Source organism: Aulostomus chinensis, chromosome 9, assembly GCF_037954235.1.
Source record: "Aulostomus chinensis isolate RoL2024-O1b breed Wild chromosome 9, RoL_Achi_v1.0, whole genome shotgun sequence".
In the NCBI taxonomy this organism is placed as follows: Eukaryota; Metazoa; Chordata; class Actinopteri; order Syngnathiformes; family Aulostomidae; genus Aulostomus; species Aulostomus chinensis.
In genome coordinates this window covers 24,528,149-24,549,852 of record NC_141328.1, presented here as the reverse complement: position 1 = coordinate 24,549,852, position 21,704 = coordinate 24,528,149, and the positions used below count along the sequence as shown (strand labels likewise).

The following is a 21,704-nucleotide window of genomic DNA, read 5'->3' as shown; positions in this document are numbered from 1 at the left end:
ATGTACCTGCCATGGTCACTGACACACAACAGTTACAATAACTGACAGAGGTATGTTCAATTTACAAGAATAGAAATACGCCATGAAGTGGTTTTCTCCACGTCTTTAGTCAAATACCAGTGAAGGCATCGTCGTTACACAGCAGGCTTTTGTGAGGGTGTTTGTAGAGGTAATTTATGGTAGTAAGCGGTGTGTTTTCTGAGACACGCGCTCGAGTTTATCTGATTTGCTCAGTAAACGCTACATTCCTCCTTCGAGGATTCTTCAAGAAAACGGAGGTCATGAAGAGGAAAATAAGTTTCCTAAAAATCAGTGTAGGATTCTTGAGAAGCCCTTCAAGCTTTGGCTCCATTCCTGGTGAGATTTGCGCCCCTCTTCCTGTGCATGTGTGCATTTCAGCTCGTTTTGAGTGTAAAGCTTCGACTGTCAGCCAACGATGGCAGGAGCCTGACTTCGCGATGGTTGATGGCACCAACTTTAGATATATCATAGATTAGATCTTAAGTGGACTTTGCATACATCATAATTTGCAAAAATTCTGGAAAAAACATCTGCTATACAGGTACGTTTTATAGGTACATTTCCTATAAAAATAAACACTCAAACTGTGACATTCAGTTTGGTCTGATAGTGACTAATAACAATAATAATAATTATAAAGGGGGTATGAGCACTGACTCGGCTGGCACACAGGTACATGCAATACAAAACACTACAACTACAGTGAAGTTTACTATGTACAAGCACAAGAATGACATCAATACAAGTCTTTATAATGCGTCACACACAGATGCTGGTTCCCACAGTTGTTTCATGACATCTGTATCATCACGTGGACAGCCGACACTGAAATAGTTGGATTTCAACAGGAAACACAAAGAGAATCATCTGCTTCACAGCGGCGTAACGACAGGAAACACACTATTTTATCTCAGTCGTTTGTGCTTTAAGATAGTGCTGTGTACCTCAACATCTCTACAAACCCAAATGTTGAAATTAATTATCTGACATATAAATTAGTAGAATGTAAGTAAGGTAATCAGTGCTACTGCTGACTTTCAACCCTTTCTGCCTGGTCAGTACCTAATCTGAGGTTTTAACTCAAGTTTTTGTCTCCTATAATCCAGAATTAAACTAACATAAACATTTTCAGTTCGGTAGTTAGTTAATGGTAAAAAATAAAGTTTAAAAAAAAGTGTTTTTCTTGTCCCTTTCAACTATGAATTTCTACACAACCATAAATGTATCAGTTTTAGGCCACTAGAGTATGCTTCTAATGCTGTTAGCAGTGATGCAGTTATCAAATCACAATTAAGCACATTTAAGACTGGAACATGAAATATGTTGTGTACGCATGTCCTAATCTTAAAAAGAGCTGAAGTAATCAGATAAACACTGTGGAAAAAGTTGAAAACGATTCAGCATTTTATACTTCTCATAAAATAAGTGTTTTGTACACAAGTGCATACATTCGCGTAAACCCTCCTTTACCTTTATAAATACCACTTTGTTCCACAGTGACCTGCACGGTCAGCTTCTTGTCCTTCTTCCTTTCTAAGCCAAATAGCAAGGAAACAGTGAATGAATGTAAACATCAGAAGAAAATATTGTCTCTGTTTTTTTCATCTTGCTCATGTCCCGAATTACTCCGCCGCCTCACGTTCCTCCTTCTCCTCGGGAACAGACATGAAGATCTTCTGACAGAACATGGTGAAGATTTCTGAGGAGAGAAGACTCAACCCATTAGCCTCGTCTGTTTTCTTTCGCGAGGCTCCTACAGATCACGTTGCCAGGTTTTAATAAACAGCTGCGTTTGACTCCTTTGCACTGACTACATAAACAAACCAGCGCAGATATGGCCACTAATACTGATAACAAACTGTAATAAATGCTCCTCCGGCCTCGCCTGAACAAATAGACAGGGATACGTTAAAAAAACAGAAATATCGCTCCCTCACCCAGCATCTTCTTAACCACATGGGGTTTCTTCCACTTGTAGCCCAGAAGGTATGCTGGGATGCCTGTGAGAATAATGCTGCTGCCTATCAGACACTCGAACGGCGCCGCCCAGAAGGACACGGCGATCATGAAGATGCAGCCCAGAACGAACGTCACTGGGATGAACAGACACACCTGCAGAGGGAAAAGACGACAGGTGAGTGAGTCACAAAGCTGTGAAGCATTTACCAAAAAAGAAAAAAAAAACGAATAAAAATAACAGTATTCAGTTTTTTTAATTCAGTCAAATCCTCTGAAGCTCAAAGGACCGCCTGTAGGTCTACAAAAATGGTATAAATATATGGTATAGTGTAAAAATGCTATAAAATTAAAAGACAAAAACATTTTGTGTATCCAACTTTGCCATACGGAGTATCTGGTTGTGGTATTTGTATCACAGTTATTCCAGTTCTAGTAGAGGAGTTACTGAATCCTGTGAAGCAGCCAGGATACAGGCTTAACAACTCACTTCTCACTCATTTTCTTTTTCTGCGGGGGAATTCACCCCAACCTGCACATTTCATCAACATGAGTGAATATTATAATTTCACGATACAGTAACACTCAGTTGGCTAATGATAAATAAACAATCTTGCTAATGATCCAGTTGAATTCGCCGTTTTTATCATCACACCAGCAGCGCAACCACTCAGCCACTAGTTAATGAAATCTAATTCCACTGGAACGTGGGTGGTTCTATCATTAGCGTCCGAGGAAGTATCATTGCTGCATTGGAAACGAATGAAGTTAAATGGATTCCTGCCTGTTTAGGACATAACTTGCCTTCATCTCTGCTTCAGACACAAAGAGAAGAATTCAATTTATTCCTTACTAGATCCTTGTGCTTTAAAGCAAATGGGCCGAAAGCACTCAAAGACCAAAGCCTCAAAGACAGTAATGTTCCCTTGATGAAAGAGAAACAAACAACCATGTATTCACTGAAACATCTCTGAAAACACTGTATGTTCAGGGACAATGAGGCTTTTGTAAAAATAAATGAATGAATAAGTGAATACTGGATGCTTTATGAAACAGCGAATTCATGAACTTTGTTACATCTGCACTCTCTTGCAATTTTACACCTTCTATTTAAGCCTGTGGTGCTTCCTGTGTGCTGAGACGAATCTCTGTCACGAGAGACAGTAAAGTTGTCCGACTCCGACACCACGGTGACGTAGACACTCTCAGACACGGCTCCGCTACCTTAATGGGCCTTCTGAGGTCTGGCTTGGTGTAGCGCAGCCAGAGCAGGCCGGCGATGGCCATGCCGACGCACAGCCAGGTGAAGAAGCTGAAGAGGTTGATGACGGAGAAGATGTCCTGAGAGATGGTATACATCATGGAGAGGAGGCACTGATACAAAAAGAACACAACACAAGATTTGTCTTGAATGCAGAAACACGTACAAAAACTTTGAGCTGCAGCAAGAATGAGGAATGTTGTTTTTTTTTGGAGGGAAAGATGCTAAATGCTAATTAGCTTCAGCGGTATCTCATCTATTTACCACTGTAGTATTTGCTTCTTTGGACTCTCAGTCTGCTCCTTTTGAAGGTTGTCTTTCATTGTTACAAAGAGCTTAAATGTCAGCCACTGTAGTTTTTTCTTCAACTTCTGCTACTTCTACTTCTACAACTTCGTCTTCTTCTCTTTCCTCTTCGGCTCTCACTTACTTTTGAATAATTAAGTATTTTTGAAAGAAAGCAAAAATTTGTCTGAGCGTCTTTCATTTGTAATCCAGTAAAGTAAAGGGGGATTTGTACTTTTTCTACGACTGCAAATTACGCAACACGTGTCCATCTGGTGATGATAACTGTGGAACAACATGTTTTTTTGCCGTTATTAGTGGTCGTCTTACTGTGAAGATGAGGGACGGCACTGGTGTGAAGAGGTCTGTGTGGACCAACCCCAGAGCAGCAGGGAGTTGACCCTCTCGGGCTCCAGCATAGAACAACCTAGAAGAAGCAGAGCAGGTATTTGTATGTTTCTCTCCTAGAGTCATATTCACTTTCACATCTGCTCTCTCTCTCTTTTCTTTTGTTTCAGTGCACATGCGTTTGTAAAAAAAAAAAAAAAAAACATTTCAACTTGAATGCTTTTTTTCCAAATAAAACCAAATTGTATTCATTGAAAATATTTTATACCACACTAACAAAATGCTATCAGTAATCAGTTTGATTCTCTTCATGCAAACACGCACCGTGCTGAGGTGAACAGGGATCCGTTGACGGCTCCGAAGCACGACAATCCCACAAACACAGGAATCAACCAAGACATTACACCCAGATGGTACTCCCCAAAACTCTGCCGAGCAGCGACAGAACCGATTAGTAAAAACGTGCATGAGGATGACATATAAATGCAATACAACAATTCTCACCACAGCGACGGCCTCGGAATCGACCATGACTTCAGGAGAGATGGTGGTGAAGTAGGCCAGGTTGGTGAGAACATACACCACCGTCACGATGGGCATGGATATAATGATGGACAAGGGCAGGTTCCTGCGGCAGGAATGGTCAGTCTTCATTTAAGGAAAGCTAACATGTTTTCTGCATCATATCTGATTGTTGACATTTGTATTCTTTTCATCTCCATGCAATCCAATCTGCAGACAATTTCAAATCAGATAAACTGCGCGCAGTAATCAGTCATGCTGGATTATTCAAAATAATATTCATGAGCACCATTTTGTCATGCAATGAGTCGGTTAATTACATCAAATGTCTAATCGAATTCAATTCCATTCACTGCAATAACAGTGTCATTTAGTCTTCCCCCCAGAGCCAGACAGAACTCTCTCCTCCGTGCGCTAGATTGAGACATCATATGTTAGCAAGTGTAATCCATCCATCGTCATCTTTCGCTTATTCCTACACATTAAGGGTCGCGGGGGGGGGGGGGGGCTGGAGCCTATCCCAGCATCAACGGGCGAGAGGCGGGGTTCACCCTGGACAGGTCGCCAGTCCATCGCAGGGCCAACAAAGAGAGACGAACAACCATTCACACTCACAGTCACACCTACGGTCAATTTAGAGTATCAATCAGCCTAGTCCCCAATTGCATGTCTTTGGACTGTGGGAGGAAGCCGGAGTACCAGAGAGAACCCACACAGACACGGGGAGAACATGCAAACTCCACACAGAAAGATCCCGTGCCCGAGCCGGGACTCGAACCCAGAACCTTCTTGCTGTGAGGCCACAGTGCTAACCACTGCACCACCATGCAGCCCTAGCTCTGTAATGTAAACAGAAAAACCCCAGATGACAAGAAGGTGTGGATTTGGTAAAGTTGCAAAATTATGTGTTAACATCAGGATTAGTGTCATCATGAGTGCTGCAGAGCCTTTGCGTCCCACTGGTCGGCATCAGGATACACGGGTCAGGGTGTCATACTAGACGGAATGTGCAAAAACAATCTAACATACTAGTCTTGTTGAATCGGGTCAAGCTGAGACTGGGGTCCATTTTGGATTATGTCACACTACAAGAGCCTTTGTCGCTCACAACGTTCATAGTCAGGCCCGATGCCACACGGAATCAGGCCTAAATCTGGCTGACTTGATCTGGTCTGGTTCAGTCTTTGAAATAAATATGGCTGTGCATATGATTCATTCTGAATTAACAAATGAAATTGAGACATTATACCTCTAGATTGAGACGCACTGCCAGAATTTCTTCCCTTACAGGACAAAGTGATTTCAGAATCAGAATCAGAAATCCTTTTTTAATCCCTAGCGGGAAATTGTTGGATTGCAGTGCTCCATTTCACAATAAAACAATATATAATGAAGAAAAAATAAAAAATCAAGAAGATTAGGAGGTCTCTTTTGTACACATTTACATTTTTACACAAAGAAAGTGAAGCAGGAGCGATTGCAACATGCTGCACACGAATCGACGCATGCGCACTAAGATGGTGTAGGACCTTTAACACCCCTTCGTAAATTTGTTGACACCTAGAAGAGCAACTGCTCCAACCAGTCACGGCTAGAACTAGAACCGGGAGGATCTATTTGATGACTTTTGCCAGAGGTACGCTAACCCTCCCATCCACTACCACTCATTGAGCTGAATTAACAGTCAGCATGTCAGGACCCAGCTCCTCCAGACACGCACAGAGGAGAGAAGGGAGTCTTCTTGTGTGGATCTGGGGAGGCTGGACAAGAGGCCGTTTTCCTTAAAAGAATTTGATGCATTCCTTCATAATGTTCAGTTTTGAACCCTGTACTCTGTAAGTCCTCTGGCAAATCAACAAGCACAGTCATGGGTCAGCGCAGTCATGCTGCTGGCATACATTTACAGGAGAGTCTGAACAATCCTCAACACAACCTTTATCACATTTAAGTCACCTCTCTGGATTGATCATCTCCTCGGTAACATAGTTCAGGTAATTCCTGAAAAATAGGAAGAACAGGCTTTAGGGACTGATAGTATTGCGTTGCCACAGCAAACGTGTTTGTCTGATCATATATTAATTATAAAGTAATGAGTGACTCACCAGCCTCCAAAAGCGAACAAACCACTGTACAGAGCCAAGACAATGTTGTCAACCCCCATTTTACTGCCTTCGAAAGCCTTCTCGGGTGTCAGGTAGGGAACGTCACCTACATGCACACACACGCGCAAGTACGCGCACACACACACACACACACACACACACACACAGAAGAAAGGAAGGTAAAGGAATCTAGAAAAACAGGATGAGGAGGCATTTTTTGGATTCTCATTATCCTTTGCTTTTCAGTGTGTGTATGTGTGTGCGTGTGTGTGTGTGTGCGTGTGCGTGTGTGTGTGTGAGTGCGTGTGCACGCGTGGGCCCATGTGTGTGTGTGAGGGAGTGTGGACAGACATGACATTTCCATGGAACAACCATCCGGCTGGTTGATGTGCACTTGTCCTGGTTTCTCCTCGGATGTGTAACCAGGTCCTGCCTGGCTGACATTTAAAATTGAGCAGAAACCATCAGATAAGAAAACCATGTGCAGCTCAAACTCACTCAGCCACCAGATCCAGTCTTTCTGCAGGAGGGGTGGCTGTTATTAAGGAGGGTGTGTTCAAAATGGATCTCCTTTACCTGTCTCTTTCACATGCTAATGACACTCCATTCTGTGAGGCCCTCTGAGGTGCACGTGTATTATTTTCTGTCCTTCTCTTTTTGCGCTCTGAAAGAACACAGTATGACAACAGCCAGCGAAGCTTGGCTGCCTAGTTTCCATGGTAACACAGTGTGGAGGACAATGATTGTGGGTGTGGTTTTGCAAAAGAGGGGAGAGCAGCAGATGTAGGGTGGAGCAAATCGTGGCCACACTGTCTTTCCCGCACTCTTCCAAGTGCACGAATTGAAATGATTCTTTGTTTCCATTCTTCAAGCTGGAGACTGCATCATATAATTCACTCCACCACTTGATGCTCCGTAAGTTTTGACTGATTATGTGACTGTATAAACCTTTGAGTCCTTTTTTGGCGGGAAAAGAACAGCAGCCTGATTCGGCTCCGCCACAGAAGTTTACCCCAACATCATAGAGGTGTCGGCGAGTTGCCTGGATCCACATTCAAATAGTAGGAAAAATCATAAATTTGATATTGAAATTTAAAGCTACAAATAGACCAGACACAACTATGAATCCAAGATGTAAATCCACAGTAAACAAACCGGTCGACCTTCCTGTCTGACATAATGAGACTCCACCGCAGTGGTGTACAGATGGAGTTCTCCCCAGTCCCTAAATACATCGGCACTTGCTAACTTGATGACTGAATGTTGGTCAATCGTTGGGGAGTTAAAAACCAAATATCTCAAACTAGAACGGCACCCTGAACCTTTTGAAACACGCAGTCCTTCTTTGGGTGGATGACGAGGCAGGAAGCATTTCTGGCTCAATTTAAATGAAGTTTGTTATCTGAGTTCGACCTGAGAACCTCTCAGCTCTCAGTCCAAGCACGGCAAAGACAAATCAGTTCTTAGATGAAGTTTTAGGGTGTATATGACGTGTTTTTGTTCGTTTATCTTGTACTGTGTAAGCATGCAGATTATTTTTAATGGATAGAAAAGATGTTTTGACTCTCATAATCTTTTATCCTCTTGTGGACTGTGAAACCAAAAGGTTGAAGCCTCTGTGACGTCACCCAAAGGTTTATACGGAAAAGAAGATATAGGAATAAGTCATTGCCATTAGAACGTCTGAGGCTACGTCCACTTCTTCCAGGCTATGCCGGTTTGTTACATACTGTTCAACGAGGTCATGTATCGTAAAGCATGCCAAGCAATGTCCAGGGCAGTACATATTCATTCAGCTGAGCCCTCCGCATGATGACAGACAGAAAAGCCTTGTGTTCGCACGTAGCAACTGTGCAAACAACCTGAAAGGAGGGCAGTCTGCTTGGCTGGGCTCATTAGCGCTCGTCAGCTATGTGTTGCTCATTAAGAGCGAGAGAGACAAAGGAAGTACATCGTAGTTTGACAGCTGCGATGGAGGCTGAGAGACAAGCTGGGATATCAAATGTTAATGTCGTATTTTATTTGTATTTTTTTTCACCGTCATTCTCGAATTTAACAGGTTGTTGGGAACACATATTATAGTTTATGAATCAGCTTTATAAAGATGCCCAAAATCATTTTTTTTGTGAATGCATGAGATTCTGTAAATTTTATTCATCGAATTTTATTGTTCGATGCCAAAAGCCAACTTTCCAGTTTCTGGTTTGTACTTTTTTCTTCTTTTTTTTTAATCTAATATTGAAATTATTATAATCATTTGGCTTTATATCAACTTTCTAAATAGTAAAATAGGTGTTTGTGCTGGTTTACAAGCTGTTTCCAGCAACACTCACAATAACATTCACAAGTTGAGAAAGGACTCAACGACTGACTTTAAACAGATGTTTAAAAAAAAAACAACCGCTCTTCCTTGACACCGCAACTCATTCCTCTCAATGGTGTGACAAGAATATGGGGAAACTCTGGTTCTACGTAGACTAAATGTGGCACTTGGTTGTCGCTTTATACGAAGGCCTCTGCAAGATGATTTAATTTCATGTCACGTGAGGCAAGTCTAGTGTCACAACATCAGGAAGACGACTCTTTGCCACACAAATTCTTGTAGCATTCAAAACACCTCACTTCCCTTGTGCGACGGATGGATGGATGGTCTTGCCAAGGCCGATTCATGAACTAATAGCAAAAAAATATCTATTTGTGAGTATATAATCACAAAAAAATGATCTCATGTAGCTTTTAAATCTTTTTTTAAATTGTCCAGTATAAATATTGATATCTATTTATTTTATTTTTTGTTTGTTTCTTATTTAATAAATATTTTCTTTCTTTTAATTTATGTTACCCTTTCCTCTTCCCTCTGTAAGTGCTGCTCAAACTATTTAAATTCCCCCCCCCCCCCGTGTGGGATTAATCAAGTCATGTTATTCTTAATCTTTTCAAAAAGGTTTTTACCAAACTCTCACAAGAGCAGCAGTACAAACGACCGTGTGGGTTTGAGTTTCCACTCACTGTTTAAAGATTGTCTGAGGACGTGAACGTATTAAGATTATGTTTCCAGGCTACACGCTGAAGTTACAGGTCTTCATTTCGTCCTACGGCTCATCTGCAAACACAAACTTCAGACAGAAGCCGGTCTCCCTGGGACACGACACTGATGATACGCCAGGTAGTTGATGATAGCGCTGTTATTTCTCAACTTGTGAATGTTACTGGGTAACTGGAGATTGTGAAATCAGTTCGCCTGAACAGGTCCATGCTATTTCCAGTTGACATGATGCCAAATACTGATGAGGTATATTTGATTTTGAAAATATGGCAAACAATACACAACAGAAAAGTAAGGTCTATTTGGATATTTTTTGTTGTTGTGGTGTTTTTTTTGTGACTCACCAGTGAAAATCTGTATGAAACCGAAGAGGATGATGATGATGAGAGCGAGTAACTTGGAGGCAGTGAATAAATCTTGGACCTTGGTGGCCGCCCTCACGCTGATACAGTTTACAAACGTCAGGGAGGCTACAGGAGGTGGGGGAGATATGACACATTCAGGGATTAGGAGGAATAATCACCTGGTATTAAGTTGGTGGAATATCAGCCAACACCTTTACTCACTGAGACACAGGCAGGCGATGAGCTTGGCTGCGCTGTCGGGCACAGAGCAGTTTGGGTAGAGGGGTTTCAGAAGGTAGGTAGCAAAAACCAGCGACACCACGTACTGCGAGGACGGCCGGATAATGAGCATTTCTACCCACAGCTTCAGAAAAGCTGCCAGTTCACCGTACACCTCCAGGATGTACGTGTAGTCCCCCCCTGACTTGGTGATGGTGGTGCCCAGCTCGGCATAGCACAGGGCACCCATGGTAGATATCACGCCACAGGCTGACCAAACAATCAGGGAGAGCCCAGCCGAACCCGTTTCTTTAACCACACCTGTTGGAGTGACGAAAATACCCGAGCCTATGATGGTGCCTATGATCATTCCCACGCCGTTGAAGAGGGTGATGCTGCGTTTGAGTTCAATCTTCTCGCCTTTCGTAGGGGTTTTGTCAGCAGGAGCAGGGGCCATGGGAGTAGACGGGGAAGGCGCACTCTCAAGAATCAGACCATCTGGGTCTGCTTCAGCTGACCCGGAGAGAGTGGAGACACAAGACATTCGCATTCTTAAAAGCAAGCAAGAATTAGCTTTAATTGTAGAGACTTTTTCAAAAAACAACAACAGCAACAAAACAGGATATGATTCAGCAACACAAAGGAAAAACTGAGTTTTTAGCATCAAAGAAGAGCTCCAGACTACATCCTGGGCCTAAAATAAATCATGTTAAAACCTCCATGAATTATTTCTCTCAGTTTTTATGTAAACACACACACACACACACACACACAGGTAAAATATGCACATCCATGCAAGCAAGGATGAAGTAAGCAAATATTTGTGTATAATTACTCATATAAGCTGGAGCTTGTCGCTTCAAAGAAACACACACACACACACACCCACACACACACACACACACTCTCAGACACACACCCTAAGGCATATTTGCATCAGGCAATGTTGCATCAGAGCGCATGGCGGAATAATGCAGCCCTGCACCATGTGGTATCGTTAGGAGCGTGAGCATGTAGTCTACCTACCCCCCATCTTCTCCTGGCTCGCCGCCTTGGCAACGCTCTCCCGGCTGCTCCGTGATTTCAGCTCCGGCTCAGCCATCTTTCCTCCTAATCTGTTTCCTCCTTTCTTGTTTTATTCCTCCTGGTCCTCTTTTCCTTCCTCCCTTTATGCCCCCCTTCCTCCTCCTGTCTATATTGCCTCTGTCTGTGTCCTTCTCTCGCTCTCCCTCACACACACATACACACACTCACTCACTCACACACATACACACACCCACACACAAACTTCACTCTCTCACTCTCTGACTTGTCTTCTCACATACATACACACACGCCTCTTCCTTTGAACACTCGTCACTCAGACTAGAATTCATCTGACCCTGATCCTTCCCGTCCCTCTGTCTATCTCTCTGGGATACAGCAGGGAGGAGCTGAACCCCTATGATGCTGCATACGAGAGCCTACGCCCACTCCAAATGAATGATGGGATAGATGGTGGGGGAGGTGGTGCCGGTGGTAGAGGGGGAAGTAGGTTACTGGCAGACACCATTTGAAGGGGCCACCATGTGACGCTGTAATCTCTCTGTGTACTGCTGCCTAATCCTGTCATGTATGTGCTGTCATGTTGGGGCATGTGAGGGGAGCTTCTGCTGCAGGGTGGGGGCTCCCTCTCGTGGCGCCGACACGGAGCGGCGTCTTTGCTGTGCCGCGTCTGTACTGTAGAAAGGTGACACCACAGAGAAAATGGACACCCTTTGGCCAGAGGCCCTGCAGATCGTAAACAGAAGCTAATTATGCTCACGCACGTGAAGAGGCGGATGGAATTTCGGTCTCCTCGTGACTTTTCAACCATTTTATATCCGATCAAATAGCTATGAGACAAAGAAGGGTGCTCAGAAAGGAGATACATATGCATAATTTGTGTTTATTTATATATAATTTGTTCGAAATTCTGGCAAAGTTACAGGAATGTGTTGTATAAACGCTGGCATATTTACGGTATAAATATAGCCACAACAGATACTGTGAAACATGCCGGGACAAATAGCTAAAATTACATTTTAATTGCATTTTTATTACCATCAGTGTAAAAATAAACATGGTGTTGGGAACATTTACCGATCATAATAGAAGGTTGCTTTAGGACATAAACTATCAGGATGATGGTTTTGGTTCTATATTCAGCAATCATACTGACAATGTTCACGACATCAAAGTTTTTCTTTGACACTAAATAACAACAGAATAATACTCAAATATGGCCAAAAAAATACTTTGACCAAAAAAACTTGTCCATGACAGTGGTAATAGAAGTTGTGATACCAGCAAGGAAACTACTCCATTTGCTTGTTATTAAGTGGAAATAAAGTGATATCTGACATAAATATCACGCTTTCTTGAATTGGATGATATCATTACTAACATACGTTAGATTTCATTCATTGTAATTAATCGTACAAATCAGTTTTGTCCGTGACAAGCATTTAAATTATTCCAATTCAATTTAGGTTTTGGTAAAAGCGTGAATAAATGAATAGATAAACTTAAGCTGGAAATCTTTTTCTGTACTTTTATATTTTGCGTTATTAAGAAGATTTTTATTTTTTTCACTTTTAATGAGACATGATGGCCATAACATACCGGACATCTCAGTTCGTCACACTACTGGCAGTGACATCATTGTTTTACCAAACAACTGAGCTGGTTCAATGACAAGTGGGGCCTTATTTTTGAACATTCTTCAGGCAAGACGTATGGTTACACTCCGTTGGTGACTCACAAATCTCCATTTACAAACTAAATCCACCCTTGACAAGGGGAAAGTGCATGATTTTTTTTTTTTTTTTTTACAAACGTTTAACCCAAATTAATCTATTATTTCTCAAACCCTATGAATTAGATGTTAAATTTATGTTCTAAATACTCCTGACGTTTTTTTTTTTGTACTTCATTCTTTCATGCTTTACTTGGTAATAGTGAGTGTTGTGTACTTTGTCCACATCTGCCTGACACTCCTTCGGTACTTCGATTGCAAGTACAAATACTATAAAATAATAAGTAATTATTACTCCACCACACGTAAGTTATCAAAAGTATATTTCACAGGTACATTTCATTCTGAATACTTTTTAACTTTTTCTTCTACTGATGTACCGATTTTATGGTGATGATTATTTCTACTTTGACTAAAGCAGTGAGCGATGTTGCGTGTCACAGTTTCTCCAGTAAAGCTGACACTTTGAAAGATTCGGGGGTCTTAAACTGTCGCTGTAGACGCAATTATCGCCACGGACAATAAAAATAGTGCTGTATCACTTCTGTTAAAGCGAGTCTGCACAGTAAGCTGGTGTGTTGTCGCTATAAACAACAAAACAGCCAACAGTCAGGACCAGTAGGGAGTCAACAAACCTCCAAGCGACCGCCTCCGGTGCTGCTATGTGCTAAGCGGGAGCTAAATTAGCATTAGCGACACTGAAAAAGGAGGCATTCAGAGATTGAGCCCCGTTCTGTTAGAGCAGCACTGCGTACTTGCATTACTGTAGTGGATGACAACGTCGGCATATTATTACCGAGCTCCGTTCAGGTGAACTTCTCAGCTCCAGGATGGTAGATAACATGCCAACACTGGATTGACCCAGTGCACTTTCTGCTGCGTGTCCGGGGACTTTCCCCTGAGCGGAAGCGAGAGAAACCAGGTTCCCTGAACGTAGCTCAGATGGCAAGTTTTCCGAATGCGCTAATGTAATTGGTTGAAAACACCAGATATAAAGTGTCAGCGCGAGACGTCAAGTATCATGATGGTGCCACTAAACTTAAAACATGTTCTCATGTTTTACCTTCGTATTAACATTTATACAGACAGTAAATTTGTTAATGGTTCCGTTTCTTCTCCTAATTTTTTGCCGTTAAATAGCTTCGTATTAAACTAACAGATTCAAGATCAAGCGGAATTGTGGGAAATTTCAAGGCATGGCAGCCTGGCGCGTTGCATCGTCCTTCTTTCTATCAATCTTTAAAATCTCTGCAAAGTTCAAACTCGTCTTTTAATAATTCTGTTCGTATTGAGACACCGAGTCATTGAGGTCAAACTAGTTTCGTTCGGAAGGGCTTGTAACCACTTTTTTGATTGAGAAGCGCAATTTATATTTCTATCTGTTATAACACATTGCATTCAACAGCAATCGATATATGGCTGACTGAGCTTTATCAATAATACCCTAAAGAGAAAAAAATATAAATGTAACGATTCATTACTATCCACCGTAAGTGTTATTTTGTGAGAACACAAAAGAGAATCTGAACATAAAGCCCCCAAAACAATAGAAATGACTCTGAACCAACCATCTGGATGATCCGCAAAGGATTGGTAGATATGCATTTTTCCCAGCATGCATTGTAGCTTCAATTCTACATTACATCGGTGTGCAATCCAGGTAGATTAAAGCAAGGACTGGGAGTTGCCTATAGCATAAAAGGTCCTGCTGTATTGTCTCTTATGACTGTCCTTTCCTCACAACACCGACACGAACATCACCTTAACAGAGCGTTCTAATGTGGGTATGTGGTTTTATAACGATTTGATCTGCCCGCATTACTTTCTGTGGGTGGAAGTTCATTGTGGAGGTCACATGCTGAGTGCGCGTCACTCCTCCAATCACCTCGGGGAAGGTCTGAGACAAGAGCCAATAGCTGCCCTTGCAGGGCGTCACCTGCTGCGGGTGAGCGAGCAAACAGAAATGACTGGTCTGTGTGCAATCGTCGCAGGAGAAACCAGATGGCGCTACATCTCTGCGTCACTGGTGGATGTGATTGCACGCCGGCTTGGAATTACTCGCGGCTGGCGAATGAGTGCGATGTATGAGGTGGAGCACGACTCCAGAACCCAATTCAGACTACTCTCCTCCCACTTTTACATTTGAGAGGAAAATATTGGAAGATCGGTAATTCATCCAGTAGTAGTTGGCATAATCCTCACGTCAGTCCGGAATGTTCTGTCGAATGACCTCAGCAATGTTGTCGGTTTAATTACGAATCCCACGAACGAACATGTCATCTGTTGTCTCACCCCGCATCATGTGACAGTCTGCAAGAGCAGCGATTGGCTCTTCTCTCTGACCTTCCCCGGGGCAATCGGAGGAGTGACGCTCTACGAAGAGTTTCCACCCATTATGAGTCACACTGCTGGGGAGGAGGGGGCGGGGGCCTTATTTTTCAACACCAAACTGCACTGGAGGGTTTTGTTGAGGTGATAAATTTTTTGTGTCATAAGCAAAGTTGAATGCAGCATCACGAGACCGAGGAGACCTTCTCAGTAATCGACTTGACTCGTTCGCCATGAAGCTGTAGAGGAGTTTCACTGTCAACACAGTATTTCGTTTACTTTGTTACAACCAGCATACAGACAATAATCACATTAACTAGGCTTCCAGGGGTGAGGAAAGGTCGCCAGACAGAACAAACAAAAAATAGATTCTCAAACATGTTGTCATGCTGCTTGCCAGTATGTAAGTAAATAAATCTCTGAAAGATACAGTAAAATATAGAATAAATCCCTGAGATTTCTCCATCAAAATATTAATATTTCAGCTCTGTGGTTGGTCACCCGCTTGCTACCGAATGGGAACATGACACATTTGGTAAATCTGTGTATTTTGGTGTTAATCAACCAACAACATGACTCTCTATACACTTTGAGTCATAGCCTCCTCGCCCCTGTAAGCAATACCAAATGTTTAATGAGTTGCAAATTTTAAACAGGAAGACGCTGAAATGAACATGGACAAATGCATCGACTGGAAATGTCCAAGTTAAATAATGAGGAAAATAAATCGCAAAGAGAAATGTTTGAAAGTAAAAAAATATAGGGAAGCTAGTAGATAGAAAGAAAGAAACAAAAAAAATCTGTCACAAGATATCAATCAAAACTGTCCACTTTATTTTTGATGAATTAAATGTTACACTATATTATTAATTTCTTCATTTATTTACAATTTTGGAAACTTCTGTACTCCATACAAGATGAGACAGGGCAGTTTGTTAAAGTTCCAGTTTTGTCTTAAATCATAACTTGCTGGAGTACGAGCACAGTATCCTGTCAATTTGACCTTGGATTATTCTAATTTAGTCATCTATCTATCTATCTATTTATCTATCTATCTATCTATCTATCCATCTATCTATCTGTCTGTCTATCTATCTATTTATCCATCTATCTATCTATCTATCTATCTATCTATTTATCTATCTATCTATCTATCTATCTATCCATCTATCCATCTATCTATCTGTCTGTCTATCTATCTATCTATCTGTCTGTCTATCTATCTATCTATCTATCTATCTATCTATCTGTCTGTCTATCTATCTATCTATCTATCTGTCTGTCTATCTATACATCTATCTATCTATCACTTGTGTGGAATTTCATTGGTTCATATTGAGAATCCAGATCCTGAGTTCTTTCGGTTTATGGAGCGAGTGACGTGTTTAGATGCAGTAACCACAAAGGTAAAACACAAGTTATTTGTGACAAAAACCTCAAGAAACTTCTTAATTTCTTATGATTTTGACTATAACGTACAATCGATAACTATTTTTATTATTTTCTGCAGCTGTTTTTTTTTTTTTTCAAAGGAAAAAAATGTGTCTTCAAAGGCAAAAACAACCGTTGTAAAAAACAGACAGCGACTATCTGGGATAGTTGCGAGGGATCAGGGGATGCGGGTTTTTTCCCAGCATGCTTTGCAGCATTCATTTTACAGTTTAATTAGTGCAAAATTCCATAAAATAATTTAGAAGGTGCAAGGAACTTTGTCTGTAGCTCAAAACATCTCTATAATAAATCCATCTGTACGGATGTCTACTGTTAGTAAAACCGTGACAGAACATGTCGGTGCACCAAGTCGTTTTAATAAATGTCCTGTTCGACGTGGGGATTCACTGTGGGTGGAAGCTCATTGTGGAGGTCACATGCTGAGTGCTCGTCACTCCTCCAATCACCTCGGGGAAGGTCTGAGACAAGAGCCAATAGCTGCCCTTGCAGGGTGTCACCTGATGCGGGTGAGCGAGCAAACAGAAATGACTGGTCTGTGTGCAATCGTCGCAGGAGAAGCCAGATGGCGCTACATCTCTGCGTCGCTGGTGGATGTGGTTGTACGCCGGCTTGGAATTACTCGCGGCTGGCGAATGAGTGCGATGTATGAGGTGGAGCACGTCTCCAGAACCCAATTCAGACTACTCTCCTCCCACTTTTTACGCCCACTCTACGTAACAATGAGAAAGAATCACCAGTCCTCCATTTAAGTCCTTGAATGCACCAAGTATTAAGTAAAATATTTCTGAGAGAGTAAATTAGAAACATAAAGGTGTGTGTTTGTATGTGTGTGTTCTGAATAGTTAATTTACTGGGTATATTTTCACTATCCTCCTTCCAGTGCACACACGTTGCTTGTAGCTGGGGCGGAGGGCAGTAATCCCAGTAATGTCCCTGCTTCCCAGCACCTTCCCTGTAATGTTACCAGTCTGTAGGTGGGAAACGGCCCCAGCACATGTCCCATAAAATCCTGACCTCTTACTGGGAAAAAGCTGGAACGCCTCTGGGAAGTCATGTCATGAATGCCTGAGGCTTTTGCTAATTCAAAACAACAGCAGAGTGTCTTGATTATCGCCATGTGAAAATGTAACCCGACCTTGCATTTATGATTCCAATATATTTGTTTAAATGCTGTATTTTTTCGTATGGGACAATGAGAACTCTATATCAAGTCACCGTGCTGACTCTTCGTGTCATTCATCAGTCTAAGCCTACTCTTCTTTCTCTTAAAGTCTTCGTCTACTTATGTTCTCTGTGCATCTGAATTTTGATTCTCATTTGATCTGGTTACCACTTTCATTCCTTCATTCAGTCTCACTCTTCTTTTTTTCTGCAACTGTTCCTCCTTTAGTTGTGTTTTTGTCCCTCTGGCTCTCCTCCCCCTCCCAATCAACTCGTATCATGTAATCGTATTTCCCAGCCTGCTTTAGGCTCCTCTGTTTCACCTTTTAATCCTTTCATCTTCTTTATATACACTGTATGTATATATGTCTTTTTCTTACTCCCAAATGTCTCTTTCTACCCATTTTTGTTGCTCTTCTCCTCTCCTCCTTTCTTTGACACAAAGCTGTATTTTTGTGTACTTTACTCACCTGTGGGGAAAACACGCAGGGAGATGCTGTTTACTTCGTGATGAATGTTTTATCACAGAGCATCTGTTATCAAAGACCAGAAGCCAAGCAGCTCAACTAAAATGTTTTAGTGCAATAATTCATTAGGTGCATTAAACCCCAACAACAACATGGAGACGGTGTGACACATGATGCAGCTTGAATTATCGTACCGAATTCGGAGAAAGCTTTTCTCTTTGTTCGCTTTGTTCATGTAAGCATGAAAAACAGGAAAATGTAAGTTCTTTATTTTAAACATGTAAAAAAGAAATAATAATAACAATGATAAAGGAAAACAAACGAAAAATAACTGTGAGCTTTGAAGTCAAATTAATACCTAAACTTTTATGTATGTATGTAATTATGTGTATCTATGTATGTATGTATTAATGTATGTATGTAATGTATGTGCATGTATATATGTAAGTATGTATTTGTATGTGTATGTATGAATTTATGTATGTATGTGCATGTATATATGTATTATATATGTATGAATGTATGTGTATGTATGGATGAATGAATGTATGTATGTATATATGTATGTGCATGTATATATGTATGAATGTAGTAAAGTAGTAGTATATATGTATGTATGTGCTTGTATGAATGTATGTGTATGTAAGGATGAATTTGTGTATGTATGTGCATGTATATGTGTATGTATATATGTATGTACATGTATGTATGTATGAGTGTGTGTATGTATGTATATATGTATGTGCATGTATATATGTATGAGTGGGTGTATGTATGTATATATGTATGTATATTTATATAAGAATGTATGTATGTGCATGTACATATATACATATATATGTAGGTATGTATGTATGTATGTATGTATGTATGTATATATGTATGTATGTATGTATATATGTATGTGCATGTATGTATGTATGAATGTAGTAAAGTAGTAGTATATATGTATGTATGTGCTTGTATGAATGTATGTGTATGTAAAGATGAATTTGTGTATGTATGTGCATGTATATGTGTATGTATATATGTATGTGCATGTATATATGTATGAGTGTGTGTATGTATGTATATATGTATGTGCATGTATATATGTATGAGTGTGTGTATGTATGTATATTTATATAAGAATGTTTGTATGTGCATGTACATATATACATATATATGTAGGTATGTATGTATATATGTATGTATATATGTATATATGTATGTATGTATATATGTATGTACATGTATGTATGTATGAATGTAGTAAAGTAGTAGTATATATGTATGTATGTGCTTGTATGAATGTATGTGTATGTGAGGATGAATTTGTGTATGTATGTGCATGTATATGTGTATGTATATATGTATGTGCATGTATAAATGTATGAGTGTGTGTATGTATGTATATATGTATGTGCATGTATATATGTATGAGTGTGTGTATGTATGTATATTTATATAAGAATGTATGTATGTGCATGTATATATATATACATATATATGTAGGTAGGTAGGTATGTGCATGTATACATGTGTGTATGTGCATGTATATGTTTGTAGGTATGTATGTATGTGCATGCATATATGTATGAATGTATGTGTATGTATGGATGAATGTATATATGTATATGCATGTATATATGTATGAATGTATGTGCATGTATATATGCATGAGTGTATGTATGTATGTATATATGTATGTATGTGCATGTATATTTGTATGTATATGCATGTGTGTGTGTGTCTATATATATATATATGTATATATATATAAATATGAAGGTAAGTAGGTATGTGCCTGTATATACGTATGAGTGTATGTTTATATATATGTATGTGTATGTATGTATGTATGTGCATGTATATATGTATGAATGTATGTGTGTATGGATGAATTTATATTTGTATGTGCATGTATACATGTTTGTGTGTATGTCTATGCATGTATATATGTATGTATGTGCATGTATGTTTGTATGTATGTATGTATGTATGTATGTATATATGTATGAAATTATGGATATGTATATCTATATATCGCTATACTTTTTAACCTTTTTTTGTGCCTATATTTTCTTTTAGCTCCAGTTTTGGTTTTTATTCTTGATGAACATTTTATTCCCATCTTTGTTTCGGAAGGTTTATTGAATGTTGTTGAAAAAAACCTTTGAAAAAGAACATAACTTATTCAGTGTATTTAACCAGATCCATGAACATCACTGTATACAACTACTGAATCTTTATCTTGTTTTTCTGCTCGTTACAACACTTCTGTCAAGAGATATTACAGCAGCTCCTCATACATGCATGTACTATTTTTTATTTATTTCAACAAACCGCAAAAGCTCACAGCTCCTTTCATCCTATTGTTCTCTATTTCTTCATTTTTATTCCTTCAGTCTGTTTCTCGCTTGCATTTTTTCGCTGCCAATTCCCCGTCTCTTCAAAGAACATTCACCTCCTGTTTCCACGCTCCATCCCCCCTCAGACATTCATACCTCTTTTCATCAGGCCTTGATAACCTCACTCAGTTTTTACCAGATCATGATGTCCTAAATTGGGTTTATTTTAACCTCCCGCCTGCGTGTCTGTTCAAAGATTTCATATTTTCTCTCTGGCTCATATTTCAACATTTTCCCCTTCATATTCTTTCTCTGCTCTTATCCTCCGCGTCCTCTTGCGTTTCTCCATTGGTATGTATTTTACTTTCCTGCTATAAAACCTCAGCTCATCCTGATGTTGAATTTCACCATCTCCGCCATCAGGTTCTGTTCAGCTTCACGCGGTTAAAACTGAAACATCTCTCCACAGTTGCTCATGTTTGTGTCATCTGGCCCTGAAGCCGCAGCCAACGTGTGGCCAATCACAGAAGGCAGCTGGAGCCCATCTGATACGACGGATCAAACGCCTCCTAATTCCAGAAATATATTTTGTCCCTTGGGCCATCAGTAATCCTGCCTTGATCAACTGTCACTAAACTGGCTGTTAGATGGCCTGTATCCTCTGAACCCTCCGCTAAAACCTCCCAGCTTATTACAGATCTGGCCAACCGTTTTTGTGTGTGTGTGTGTGTGTGTGTGTGTGTGTGTGTGTGTGTGTGTGTGTGTGTGTGTGTGTGTGTGTGTGTGTGCGCGCGCATCCGTGTGTGTGACACTTCAGGAAATCTTTCTGCTTGAGTTTGCTTCTTTTCAGCATCAATGCACCCTGACAGCCGGCTGTGATTTTCCTCTGCTGTCTCTGTACCTGTTATGTCCTGTGTGAGATTCTTCTCTCCAGCCCGTTCGTCCCTTCCCTTCGGTCTACAACTGTTCTATCCGTGTTTCCCTAATCACACACAAATATATGCACGTGAGTTCCTAACTGACCTTCAGGTGCAGTAAATTTCCACCGTGTCAACTCGTGATTGGATGATATCACAAGTGCCAGAT

General features: G+C 40.6%; 1 protein-coding gene and 3 non-coding genes across 4 annotated transcripts; 2 read left to right on the top strand and 2 right to left on the bottom strand.

Moving 5' to 3' along the window:
* On the bottom strand, positions 1–12,064 carry LOC147256464 (large neutral amino acids transporter small subunit 1-like). Its single transcript, XM_086214467.1, has 11 exons — positions 11,131–12,064; positions 10,108–10,617; positions 9,886–10,011; positions 6,496–6,601; positions 6,347–6,391; positions 4,376–4,499; positions 4,196–4,299; positions 3,854–3,950; positions 3,202–3,351; positions 1,959–2,133; positions 1–1,720 (listed from the first exon to the last, which is right to left on the bottom strand). Exons 1-11 carry the CDS (start codon positions 11,204–11,206, stop codon positions 1,644–1,646), a joined length of 1,590 nt encoding a protein of 529 aa, XP_086070593.1. The 5' UTR covers positions 11,207–12,064; the 3' UTR covers positions 1–1,643.
* A 1,525-nt stretch (positions 12,065–13,589) lies between these two features.
* Positions 13,590–13,844, bottom strand: LOC147256463 (RNase MRP). Its single transcript, XR_015118007.1, has one exon.
* Positions 13,845–14,707: 863 nt separating this feature from the next.
* LOC147256462 (Nuclear RNase P) lies at positions 14,708–15,014 on the top strand. The gene has a single exon (XR_015118009.1).
* Positions 15,015–17,048: 2,034 nt separating this feature from the next.
* LOC147256461 (Nuclear RNase P) lies at positions 17,049–17,355 on the top strand. The gene has a single exon (XR_015118008.1).
* Positions 17,356–21,704: the final 4,349 nt, after the last annotated feature.

What these genes read in the sequence shown, in the direction of transcription:
- LOC147256464 (XM_086214467.1), bottom strand. Translation starts at nt 11,206, where the DNA reads ATGGCTGAGCCGGAGCTGAAATCACGGAGCAGCCGGGAGAGCGTTGCC. An exon ending in GAGATGATCAATCCAGAGAG is followed by an intron (nt 4,500 to 6,346) that starts GTGACTTAAATG and finishes TTCCTGCCGCAG; the next exon opens with GAACCTGCCCTTGTCCATCA. An exon ending in TGTGGTTAAGAAGATGCTGG is followed by an intron (nt 1,721 to 1,958) that starts GTGAGGGAGCGA and finishes TTCTCTCCTCAG; the next exon opens with AAATCTTCACCATGTTCTGT.